Source organism: Mastigoproctus giganteus, chromosome 4 (genome assembly GCF_048544385.1).
Source record: "Mastigoproctus giganteus isolate SK-2022 chromosome 4, ASM4854438v1, whole genome shotgun sequence".
Lineage (NCBI taxonomy): Eukaryota > Metazoa > Arthropoda > Arachnida > Uropygi > Thelyphonidae > Mastigoproctus > Mastigoproctus giganteus.
Window position 1 is genome coordinate 38,933,004 of NC_143578.1, and position 13,533 is coordinate 38,946,536.

The 13,533-nt window shown below is 34.3% G+C and overlaps 1 protein-coding gene across 1 annotated transcript in view; it reads left to right on the forward strand.

Annotated features, from left to right (window-relative positions):
• LOC150086636 (large ribosomal subunit protein eL19-like) overlaps positions 1-13,533 on the forward strand; it is a 55,079-nt gene that overhangs the window by 15,737 nt on the left and 25,809 nt on the right. The window contains exon 2 of the mRNA XM_090371487.1: positions 7,567-7,673. Coding sequence (XP_090227613.1) covers positions 7,567-7,673 — 107 coding nt within the window. The remainder of the gene's footprint in view (positions 1-7,566; positions 7,674-13,533) is intronic.

The window sequence follows — 13,533 nt, forward strand, 5'->3', positions numbered from 1 at the left end:
ATAGAATTTAAATACTGTCTCAGACCATCGTAGTTGCCTTTACGAAAGCAATAACCGTTCCCTCTACTCCTGATGGTAGTTACCTCTTTGAGTAAATCCCACTTCAGCACACTGTGATCACTGCCACCTAGTGGTTCATTTACCTGCAGATTCTTAATGCATGAAGAATCACTACTGATAATCAAATCAAGAGTATTACTCCCTCTAGTTGCCTCCCGAACATGCTGATGGTAGTTTCCTCTTTTAGTAAATCCCAAATCAGTACCGTGATCACTGTCACCTAGTGGTTCCTTTATCTGCAGCTTTTTAATGTATGAAGAATCACTACTGATAACCAGATCATGAGTATTACTCCCTCTAGTTGCCTCCCAAACATGCACTGTAGAAAACAATCATCCAATAAATCCACAAAAGTCTTGCTAATGTGCGAGCGAGTGACCAATCCACAAAATTCCAGTCTATAAAGATAAAATTCCCCATTATAAGACACTGTGATTTACTGGCCCGCTCTATTTCTCTGTATAATTGTTCATTGTACTCCTCAGAGTCATTAGGCCTATAACAAACTCCTACCCTCGTTTTTGCTTTCCCAGTGCTTATGTCACACCAAACTGACTCAACATTGCACTGTCCATGTATGTCAACTGGATACACTTCCTTAGATTTTGTGTTTTTTAACTAACAGCATAACCCCCCCCCCCATCCTGTCTATACGTTCTGTGTACACATTGTACTCCTCAAATTCCAATTATGCATCCCTTATATATGAGTGGCACCATGTCTTTTATATCCCAATAATATCTACCTTGGATGTCTTAACCAGCACTTCAAATTCATAAAATTTATTTACTATACTCTGAGCATTGGTGTACATGCAAGTATACATGCACCTGTTCTTACTCTTAGTTACTCTAACACAGCCTGTGTATTTACTTGTTTCGTGACCTCCAACAGTTTCTGAAATCTCCAGCAACTGGCTTTTCGGGCTGCTGTGCATTCCAATAGAAGCAGTGCAAGAATCATTTCCACCTCTGCCTGCGGCTACTGTTAATCTATTAGTCTGTGAATCCCCCCCAAGGTAGCAGTTTCCTGACTCACCTAACATTGCCTCGATAGCATCAGCAAATATTCCTGCACCCTTTCTATTTTAGTGTGTCCCATCCCTGTAGAAGCATTCTCTCCTGTTAACAAGCCCAGACCAGGCTGAGAAACATTCAACCTTATGAGCCTTGCACAATCTCTCCAAGGCTGAATTGATTGAGAAGGCTCTCATCATATACTCCCTCCTATCGTGTCTGGGCAGAATTGCATACACTTTCAAATTCAACCCTAACTCACAGCTTAAGTGGAGGATACTAGAGGTTTTATCATCACTTTCATTCCTTTTTTTCTATGTGCATTTGTTTTCTTTTTTCTTTACATTACTATCAATAAGATCTAGTAGTATTTTTTTGCAGCTTTAAAAATTAGTAATTTCTTCACCTAACTTGCAGTGTATGTACATGAGGGCATCTTCCAGAATAATCCTATTACATCTACAGTGAGTACTTCATTACTGTTGTATCCCTACCTCAATATTTCAGAAAGCAAGTCACGAAAACCCTTAGTTGCTTCTGAATTTGCCCTAGCAGTTTCTATCAGTTTTATATTATGCAGTTTTGCATAGATCATGCATTTTTGAAACTACCCCAAACTTTCATTGAAATGATTGAAATGCTATCCTCATTGTCAGTGAGGTTAGTAATATCTCCCTTCTCCCATATGACTTTTCATATTCTCATCAATTTTTTTTATTTTCTCTTGAATGACTGCATAGTTAATTGTAATTTGAGGCATACATTTTTCCTTGGGTCTTTCCATTTCTTCCATTATGCTGCTACACACGTAGGTTTAAAAAATTGCTGACTGCCCAAACCCAGTCACTCATTTCATAATTTGCTCATTATTTTTCATTTTTCATTGTGATTATTGAGCTTGCTCAACCCAACTGCAGTAGATGCCTTGCTTGCTTTCAGCTCTTATTGTTTTAATTTTCTCTTGAAAACTAATAGTCTCACCAGATCCAGAAATGCTCTTACTTTGTGTTCTCTTTTTTGCCCATTTGAATTACACAGTAAACAATAATATTACAAAAAACACTTCTAAATAAATTTTCTCTATACTCCAGAGTGACCACAGAAATCAGAGGTTTGTATAATTAGTTGTTTACAAGAATACTACCAAACAAGTTAAACTGTATATAACTGCGGATACATGTACAGTAGGCCCTCATTATAATGCTGTTTGCTTTACGCTGATTCACTATAATGCTGTTTGCTTTACGCTGATTCACTATAATGCTGTTCTTATATTATAACCCATATCTCACTATAATGCTGTCACAACTCGCTATAACACTTTTACCAGCATACAGAGTGAATTTTTGGCATGTTTAACATAGACGAAACAGGACTTTTTTGGAAACGAATGCCTAAAAGAAGTTTTGTGTCGAAAGAAGAAAAAAACATGCCAGGCTTCAAAGCGGCGAACGAATTGTTGACTTTATTGTTGGGTGGTAATGTTGCAGGGGTTTTTAAATTAAAATTTCTTTTTGTTTACCATTCAGAAAATCCAAGGGCTCTTAAAGGTTTTGCTAAATCAAACCTGCCTGTTATTTGGAAGGCTAATAAAAAAAAAAAGCTTTAGTACCAATGCCTCTTGTTGATCGGTATGCTGAATTCTTCTGTCCTGCAATGGAAAGATATTGTGCGAAAAATAACCTTGATTACAGAGCAATTCTGATCATGGACAATGCACCGGGACATCCAAGCAAAGAGAGCTTAGAAGACTTGAACAATCATATAAATTTTTTACATGCCTCCAAACAATACATCTCTGATTTAACCAATGCACCAAGGTGTTATTGCCACATTTAAAGCCTACTACATAAGGAACGCCTTTTCCAATGCTATTAAAGCCATCAATACTGGTAAGTGAAAGCACCGAGCTTGACTGTATCAAACGTGTGCGTGTCGTCCAGTGCAGTCATATGTACACTAAATACAGTTATGTACTCATCGATATTTTCATATTGTGAAATTCTACTGTTTTGATATAACTTATTCATTTTATTGAATTATTATTAATTTGTATTGAATTTGTTCCGAAAGTGGAACATCGATTTCAATTGTTGTTTTTAATCAAAGGTGGACTGAATATTTCTTCATTGAGTACGACGAAAAAGCAGTATGTTTATTGTGTAAGGATACTGTATCACTTTTAAAGAACATACTGTAGTTTGTCTCGAAAAACAATTATGCGAAGAGTAGAAGGTATTGGAATTAAGAAAACAACAAACACACTGAAAATGTATCAGTCGAGAAATTTATCTGCTGTAAGTGCCAGTTATCAAGTTGTACATTTGATTGCTTTTGAAAGTAAACCATTCAGTGATGGTGAATTTGTTCCAACACCTTTTGGAAAGCATAAAACAAATGAAATATTTTAGTGTATCACTGGGTGACAATACTGATGTAAAGGACACAGCCCAACTCCTTATCTTCATACGTGGGATTAATGATAATTTTGTACCAGTTGAAGATTTGGCTAATCTACAGAGTATGCTCGGAACAACTACAGGTGAAAATGTTTTTGAAAATTTTTGCCGGTCTGTTGAAAAGTTAGGATTAAATATTAAAAACCTGGTAGGAATGATGACTGATGGTAAAAAAAAAAAACATTGGGCTTATGGGTAGAATAACCAAGAAAATTATAGATATTGGAGCTGAACCTCAGATTGGAATTCACTTCATTGTGCATCAAGAAGTTCTGTGTGGAAATGTATTGGATTTCCAACACGTTATGAATGTGGTTATTTCGGCTGTAAATTTTATAAGATCACATGGCCTTAATCACCAAATGTTTCAACAGTTAGAAATTGAAGCTAAATATTAAGATGTAATTTTACACAGTGCAGTGAGGTGGCTTAGTTGTGGCAAAGTGTTATATTGTTTCTTTAAACTGCATCATGAAATTGATATTTTTATGACAGAAAAAGGGAAACCGGCAAAAAAAACAACTATCAAATATGTGGAGTGGCTGTTTGGTCTTGCAATTCTTACAGAGATTTCTAGTCCTTTAAATGCTCTTAATTTAAACTGCAAGGGAAAGGAAATTGGTCTCTGATTTGTATAGTGACATCAGATCATTTCAGAATATGCTATTATTTAAATCCCAAATTTAGCAAGGCAATTTAGTTCACCTTGAATGTTGTACCGAGCTAACAGAAAAACACATTTCAAAAGAATCGTTACCTCTCATTATTACAATTAGTTTTTGATGAGTTTGAAAGTCGATTTGCTGATATGTGATCCATGACATAAGCTTGTTTGAGAATCCATTTACTTCTGTGGCTGAAAACTACAATCCCAGCTTGCAATTTGAACTTATTGATCTTCAAGCCAAAACATGGTTCAAAAATAAGTAGATAGACTGCAAAAATAAACTACTTGAATTCTACAAGACTCTCCCATCTGAAGATTTTCCACTAATAAAAGAAAATGCATACTTTGTTTCGATCAACGTATGTTTGCGAGCAAATGTTTAAATCAAATAAATATTTAAAAAGAAAGAGAATAGCAGATGAGCATCTTCATTCCATATTCAGAATTGCAAATTTTCAAACAAATTTTGAACAATTATCTAAAAACAATCATCAATCAAAGGATGTGCTGATTTGTGCGTGAAGACAACACGATAACATCGATTTAGTATCACTTTAGTAGCACTCAGAAGCACTAATGGTAACTTGCCCTAATGAACACTTCCATAATGGTGATGAAAGGTCAGGTTACTTCCACTTGAATCCCATGGGAGCTTGAACCCCTCCTGAATTGGAGGGGATAACCTAACCTTTTTTCTTTGTAATCATGGGTGGACTAGTGCATAAATTGTTTATTAACAAAATATTAATTTTTTTATTACTGTACTTTTGTTTTTAAAGACACTCATGCGGATACACACGTATCATAACGTCAATCAACACCTCAATAGCTATTCACTGTACGTATATATATTCAAGTGGTTTGTAAGCTATTATTCTTATTGTAATTGTTCTCAAATACTTGCCTATCATACACAGGCTGCAAAGATAAAGCAGTAGGTAAATATCTTTTGTATTGACAAAAAATTTGTGCTGTGTGTATTTACCAGACATGGAATATGGGCGGAAACTACCCACACTTAGAAATGTCAATACAAAAAAAAAATATATATATATATATAAAGAATCTTTCTTTCTTTTCCTATTATTTCCTAACTTACCATTTAAGATCAGGTTACGAAATATAACGAAAAATAAAGAAACCTTTTCCTTTTTTTTTGTAGCCAAACCTAAAATAAATCAACAATATAGTAAAAACACTCATGAACTCCAAAAATCTGCTTTTAATAATGAGAAAAAACATAGTGAAGGAGATAAAAATCAACAGAACGAAACTTTTATTAATTTAGTTTTCATCAAAAAAATCGACCAACATTTTATTTTCCTTACAAATTTCTTCCATTTTTAAAAGATTCATTGCCACTATTACCTGTTTACCGTTCATCACAAAACTATTATGCACCGTTCTTTACTTATAAACACACGTTACAATGCCAACCAATGACTACACAGTAGCTTGTCATCTGTCACGCCCACCACCAATCATTTCATCGTTTGCCACGCCTACCTGTCAATCAATATATCCTTCTCTATTTCGGTTCCATACCGATGACACCTACCGTCTGTTTACTGAGCGAGCAGCACTAGAGTCCGGTGTTGGGAAACTAATTTTCCGCGTAAGTTATCCAACGTTTCTTGTCGTTCTCATGTTGGCTTTCTTTACCTTAGCCAAATTTTTGAATATTTTCCATTTTAAGGATATCATTATATTTATTTATTCACCTTAATATTGAAAGGCAGTGATCCTTTTCAGGCTGTAAATTTTCTCAAGTGAGCATTTAAAAGCAAAAGTAAGGTATTAAAAAAAAAAGTAAAGTATTTAAAAAACGAAAGTAAGTCATTTTTTAATTTTAATAAAATCTAAAAAACAAATCACTGACAGATTGTTGCACATAAAACCTTTGGGAATTTCCATTTTTATATATAGCCTGAAAATAAAACATGGTAACATGAATACAGAAACTTCCTTTTACATGTAACAGGGGCACTTCCGTAGCCAGGTGGGCAGGAGCAGCAGTGCACAGCACACGCTTCTTGATTAGACTGTTCCGGCCTGTGCCCACCAAATACGGAGGATGCAGAAAGGTCAGGGAATGACCACCGCATATCCCCAAAGCAATATGGCCTTAGTTGCTAATGCTCCTAAAAACCAAATAACAAACTAACGTGTAACGTAACAGGATAGGGAAAATGTAACACACTAATTTTTCTCCAATCACTCAGTGCGGCCCGTGAAACAAATCTAACTTTCAATATGGCCCTTGTACTGGAAAAGGTTGGACACCACTGGCATAAAGGATTCCTAAGAACCTGATGATTTGGTTGAGAATGTTAGAGTGCAAATTGTTGAGCTTGAAAAATAAGTAGGACTGGACAAAATTGATAATGACTATGTATAAGGGATGATCAAAAGCGACAGGGTTGGCCTCACTAATGAAGAACTCGTGGAAATGACAAAAGAAAAAGAGTGTACAATTGGGAAAGAAGATGGAACAAGATCGTACAGATGAAGAACCGATAAAGTCACTGACTGCAAAAGGACTTGTGAAGCTTTCAGACACTTTGAAAAAATGTGATTGTTTTTGGGAGAATGACCTTTGGCGTGGAATGAAGTTCTAACGAATTATCAGTGATAATAAGAAATTTAAAGAAAGTGATTTTGTACAATGAAAGGAAGAGGGACAAAGTGCAACACAAAACCGACACAAGAAATATGAAAACTCGACAGGCCCAGGCCCATTAAAATAATAAATTCATGATTTTAATTGGAATTTTAAGTTTAATTTTGATATGTAGTGTAGTTACTTACCACAATTATCTATGTATGTAATATAGAATATTTTATATGTACAAATTTTTGGATATTAAATATTTTGACTGACATTTGTGTATCTTTTCACTACCATTTATTAGGTAGAAATACTGTTTATCGAATTTATTGAAATACAGTTCACTTACCAAATATCCTGTGGCATATACCGCAACTCACAAATACATATGTTACATCATGGGAATACGGTGCTTTCTTGGCGCTGATTCACTTAGCACTCTGTTTTTCCGGAACGAATTATCAGTGTCAAGCGGGGATCAACTGTACATATATGAGACAAACGGTGCCGTTGTGGTATGTATGTTAACCAGGTATGCACTTGTAGAGACATGATATACAGTGAAGATTGCACCATTTGGTCATAGTTTAGTTCTCTGCAGAACCAAATTGTCTTGGTTTCTTTTTTCTTTTTTTTTTTTTTAAGAAGAAAGATATTATTTGTATGTTTCTGCTAGCAGTTTTTGATTATATATTTGAGACATTTATAAATCTGTCCATAATTTAATTATTATAATCCAGTCTTTTATTAATCCAGTTCATTAAGGCTTCAGAAAAGACTTGCAGCAGCTGTTCTGAAGTGTGGGCGCAAAAAGGTGTGGCTCGATCCTAATGAAGCAAATGAAATTGCTAATGCCAACTCTCGTAAGTAACCTATTAAACATTTTTAAGCTGTTCTTGAATGTGTTTATCTGCATTTTTACTCTTGAGTTTTTCATATACAAAAACAAATATCAATGAAAAGGTCGTGATGAGGAATTGAGTTCAACATTCACCCTCACAAGTACAGACATAAGAAATTTCCCATGTTGATTCTGTGGAGTATGAATTTATATAATTTTGAAGGTTGTTTCTAATGAGTGTCAGCAAATCATATACAGATTGGCTCTAAACTCTACAGAGATTGCGTGCCATTGATTCACTGTGTTTGGAAGTAATAGTAGCCATTTTTATATTTATGATAGTTTTGAATATTGGCATAGGAGAGTGCAGATTTTGATTTTGGCTTATACAAGCCAAACTCAAAGAAGTCTATGGAATTCAGAAGTTGGTGATGACTTATTTTTGATAATAATCTCACTTTAACAATCTTCTATAAAGTCAAAATGGGAAAAATTAATACAGTGCATTCTGGTTAATTGAGCCACCGGTTAATCGGGGCAGCTGCTTATTTGGGGCAAATTATGAAGAACAGAAACAAAACAAATATTTAGCCTGAATTTGTTCCGCTTAATTGGGGCAATGAAGGTCTTGATTGAACAATAAACTATATTTAGATGGCGCGCACAAACATCTAAATATAGTTTATTAGGCCTGACGTAGCTCAGTGGTCAGGAGCGAGAGTGCATCGCACGCGTTCTTTGAGTGGACCGGGGTTCAAGCGCGTGACTACTAAATACGATAATTGGCGATTTATTGTAAACTCTACTGACTTGGTTGTCGTGCCGGAGTATAAACAGAAAATTTTTTTATTGAACCATAAACTAATTTAGATGGTTCGTAACAAAGAGATTATGTGGGCAGCAGCGGAATCAGTTATTGTGAAGTCGTGCTGTACAGTGGTTGTTTTACGTTTGTTCTGTGTTGTGGTAATCGGATTCTGAAGAAATTTTGCTTGCAGTTGTTTACGATCACAGTCGGTACATATGTATACATCTTGTGGGTTAGAATAGATTAAAAACTGTACCAAACAGTGCACTGATTTTGGTTTCCGCCTCCCTTTTTTTAGTACATTTAAGACCCCTGTCAAGATGCCACGTAAAGATTTGTCACTTTCAGAAAAAATCGCTATTCTTGACAAGATAAAAAGTCAGCCTCCTAACATCGGTCATCGTCAGCTAGCGGAGATAATAAAGGTGCCAAAATCTACAATTTCATCTCATAAGCGAAAGAGGGAAGGCAAAGATCCAGACATCGAAGATGCTTTGAATCAATGGTTTTCCACTGTATCTAAACGAGGAGTGCGTGTAAATGGCCCTATGCTAAAACACAAGTCAGAAGAGTTGGCCAAAAAGCTAGGTCACGTAAATTTCAAAGCGACGGATGGTTGGTTGTCTCGATGGAAGTGTAGATATGACATTAGTTACAAAAAAGCACATGGCGAGAAGGACAGTGCTGATGCTACGAGTGCTGAGCAATGGAAATGTGAAAAACTGCCAGAGTTGCTTAAAAAATTTAGTGGGGATGACATTTACAATGCCGATGAAACAGGTCTATATTATCGTGCTATGCCGGATGGTTCCCTCAGCTACCAACACATAACACTGTCTGGTTCAAAGAAAGCAATGGATCGTGTAACAGTGTTGTGCTGCTCAAACATGTCAGGAAATGATAAACTCAAACTTTTGGTTATTGGTAAAAGTGCCAAACCTCGTTGTTTCAAGGGGCTTACAATAGGCAGTTTGCCAGTTTTGTATTATGCCAATAAGAAGGCATGGATGACCACATATATTTTTACGCAATGGCTAATGAACTGGGATGCAGAACTGCAACGGAAGTCCAGAAAAATTCTGTTGATATTGGACAACTGCACCGCACACTCTAATGTAGCTGGTTTAAAAAATATTGAACTGGAATTTTTACCCCCTAACACCACATCCCTGATACAGCCTATGGACGCTGGAATTATAAAAAATTTGAAGACCTATTATCGCGGAAAGCTGGTTAATCACATCCTTGAAGCAATTGAGGAAAATCTGCTGACATCATCTTCGAAATCAATAGAGGTTAGTACAAAAGTTTCAATGTTAAAAGCTGTACAATTTATCGCCGATAGTTGGCGAGTAATAACCAGTAAAACAATTCGGAATTGTTTTGCTAAATGTGGTTTCGCGACTAATTGTGATTCAGACGCGATAAGCTGTACAGAAAATGAAATGGCTTTGGAACTGCAACAGGGTCAAAATTGTGAAGAATTTTTAACGATTGACGATAACCTTCAATGCCACGATGAAAATGATGATTATGAGGAAACGATTATTGAACAAATTGCGGCAAAACACTCAGAGACACCAAAAGACCAAGAAAATGATGACGATGATATACCTAAGCGAGTGACTAACCAGGATGCCAGGAAATGTATCATTAAATTGAGATGTTATTTCATGCAGGAAGGCAATGAAGGCAGTCCTTTATCAGCATTAGATACCTGCGCCGACTTTGTTCAATTGCAGTCCATAAAGAGGACACGTCAGGGTACACTTCATAATTTTTTCAAAGTAAGAACCCTTAAGTAATGTGTAACCTTTGCCTGACACGGACATTATTCTGTACTGTATCTTCATTTTACACATGTACATACGTACATTTTGTTTGCTTTTAGCTTTAGTTATTTTTGAATAAATGTTTGTACCAATATAACTTAAATACAGTGTGCTTTCTTTAAATACCACATTCCCTTTTATTTTATTCATACCTTTTTTGCCTCCGTTAGAATGTGCTTTTCAGCTCATTAAAATTTCGCTTAATTGGGCCAAAGTGATCTGTCCCGATGTGTCCCAATTAACCGGAATCGACTGTATTTAAAAAACATTTATATATACAGTTTTTACAAAATTTCCAAGTTCCTCAAAGAAAAGCAAACTCCAATGGGCTAAAAGCTATTCAGAATCTCACTCATGACAGGGTTAACTAAAATTAAAAATCTAATTGTTAATTATGAAATTGCATAATTGAATGAGATGTATGAAAACTTTTTTTATATTAGGAAATTTAAAGGAAATTAAAAACAGTTACACCATGTGATGCAGTTTTAAATGTTTATTGAAGTGAATAACATTGATTTACACTTAATACTTTGGCACTGTTTCAAGACTCAACTGAACTAGTCATCAGGCCTGTAGAAGTTAAAACACGAAAGTAATCAAATTAGTAATTGTAGGGTTTCAACTGGATTGTGATATGAAGTTACATTAATGAATTTTAATACAATATTGGCTTTAAGATAAATTACTTGTAATTTTTTTACAAAATTACAATGAATGTTTTGCAAGAAATTGTCCACAAGGAATATTGAGATGCTTTGAATTTAAATTTAGAAAACCCAGATACCACCGGGTGTTATAGAAAGGAGGTGCACAGAATTGTTGTAAGTTAACTTATTGTAATTGTCTGTGTTTTTTGGAACTAAAAATATGGAAGTAAAATCTTTCTTCCCTAATAAGGAAGGTTTTACTTGCAAAATACCCCCCCCCCCCTATTTTTTTTTTTTTTTTTTTTTTTTCACTTCCTTTCTGTAACACCAGCTGGTCCTTGTGCTTTTCAAATTTAAATTCAAATCTTCTCAATATTCCTTGTGGATAGTTTCTCATTAAAATCTTTGTATTTTTTAGAGTTTAATTTAAAATAATTTATTGTAACTTCATAATGCAATCCTGTTGTATCCCTCCAATTGCTAATTTGTTTCTTTTGTGTTTTAACTTCCCCTGTAGGCCTGATGACGGGATTCACTTGAGCCTTAACATCACCAAAGTATTAAGTGTGAATTGATGAGATTCACCTAAACATTTAAAATTCTATCAAATGGTGTAAGACTGTTTTTAATTTCCTTTAAATCACAGTTAATAGCTAACCAGGTACATCCTTCCTTTCACCAGGGCTGCCGTAATTGGGTAGATGAGGTAAGTGTCGCTTACGGGCGACAGTTCAGGAGGGCGCCAAAAATTTTTTTGACACATCAGACCATTTCAGACCTCTGTTTAACAAACTTCTTAATAGCGAAATTTTCTATTTAGCTTTTTTTTTCTTTTTTTTTTTTTTCCTTAGTAATTATATTTAATAAATATTGACTCAAATATATCATTATCAACTGATCCAGGTAATTGGCCAGAAAACCTGACAATGAAACAACACGATTATTTGATTAAAAATTTTTTGAATCAAATTAAAAATAGAGAATATCCATCCGATTAAAGTCAAAGAAAATTTGCAAAAAAGTGGAGAAAATGGTCAAAGGTTACTTACTTTATTCTTTATCGCGACCTTCTCTATTTTGCTTTTGTTGCAAGATATTTGGCGATTGTAAAAACCAACTAGGTAATCAATTTGAATTGAGTAATCGGAAAAATTTATCTGCTGTTTTAGGCAAGCATGAAACAAGTGCAGTACGTATTAAAAATCATAAAAAAATGGTTAGATCTGGCACAGTCACTAAAGACAAACATTACAATTGACGCTAGAGAACAGCAATTATATAATATAGAAAAAAAAAAGGTATTGGTATTCGGTAATTGAAAGAATAATATATATGATACTATTTTTAGCAAGGCAGTATATAGTGTTCGGAGGATTTTCAAAAGATTTATATGAAAATAATAATGGTAACTTTTTAAAACTTACTGAAACAATTGCTAAATTTGATTTAGTTATAGCAGAACGTATTCACCATATTCAGAAATCTGAATCAAAAAATATCGACATTATTTGGGTGAACAAATACAAAATGAAATTGTTGAAATTTCACAAAATATAGATGAAAATATTTTGCTATGATTTTAGATACGTCTGATGTAAGTCATGTTCAACAGATGACTATGATACTTAGATTTATATTTAGAGACATGAGTACTATGAAAGTTGAAATAAGCAAACATTTTCTTGGATTTTTTCCTGCTCATGATTCTACCAGACAGGGATTGTCTGAATATATATCAAATATACTTATTGAGTAAATCTAAAGATTCAGAATTTAACTAGCTGGAGAAAAAGAAAAGGCAAAGGTTAACAAAAAAAATTTACTTGAAGGTTAATCATAGAGCATTTTTCATTCCATGTGGTGCTCACTCCCTAATTCTTGTTGTAAACGACGCCACTGAGACTTCCTTTGAAATAGTTGGTTTTTTTTCGGAATTGTTCAGGAATTGGGTTTTTTTTTTTTTTTTCCTCATCATCAACCCATCTTATATAACTAATTTAATGCTTAAACCTTTGTCTGACACCCAATGAGAAAGTAGAATAGAGGCTAAAACTGCTGCGAGACCAAATGGAAGAAATTTACAATGCTTTACTTGAAATCCCCGAAGACGAAAATAGATATAGATACAGGGAATCATGCGAAATCAGTAGCCTTAAAAATATCTTATGTTTCTTTATTCAATTATAATTTGGCGTGATATTTTAAATAAAAATTAATCCGGTAAGTAAAATGCTCGAAAAAAGGAATTTTGATATACGTGAAGCTTTTGAATGTCTACAAAATATTATGGAATATATTAAAGAAAATAGAACAGAGGAAGCATTCCAAAAAATTTTCGATTTGGCTAATAATATGGCTACTATCATTGGCATCAATGCCAAACAAAATTTCAACGCTAATTTTTTCTTTCAAATTATGGACAAAACAATTTTCTCATTAACTGAAAGGTTTACAAATATGAAAGAGCATATAGAAATATTTACATATTAAATTAAGTGACATTGGTTGTAATGAGTCTGGTATGATGGTTTAGCATTATTTGAATAATTAGATTTATTTAATATTAATTAGATAATATTAAACACAATATTA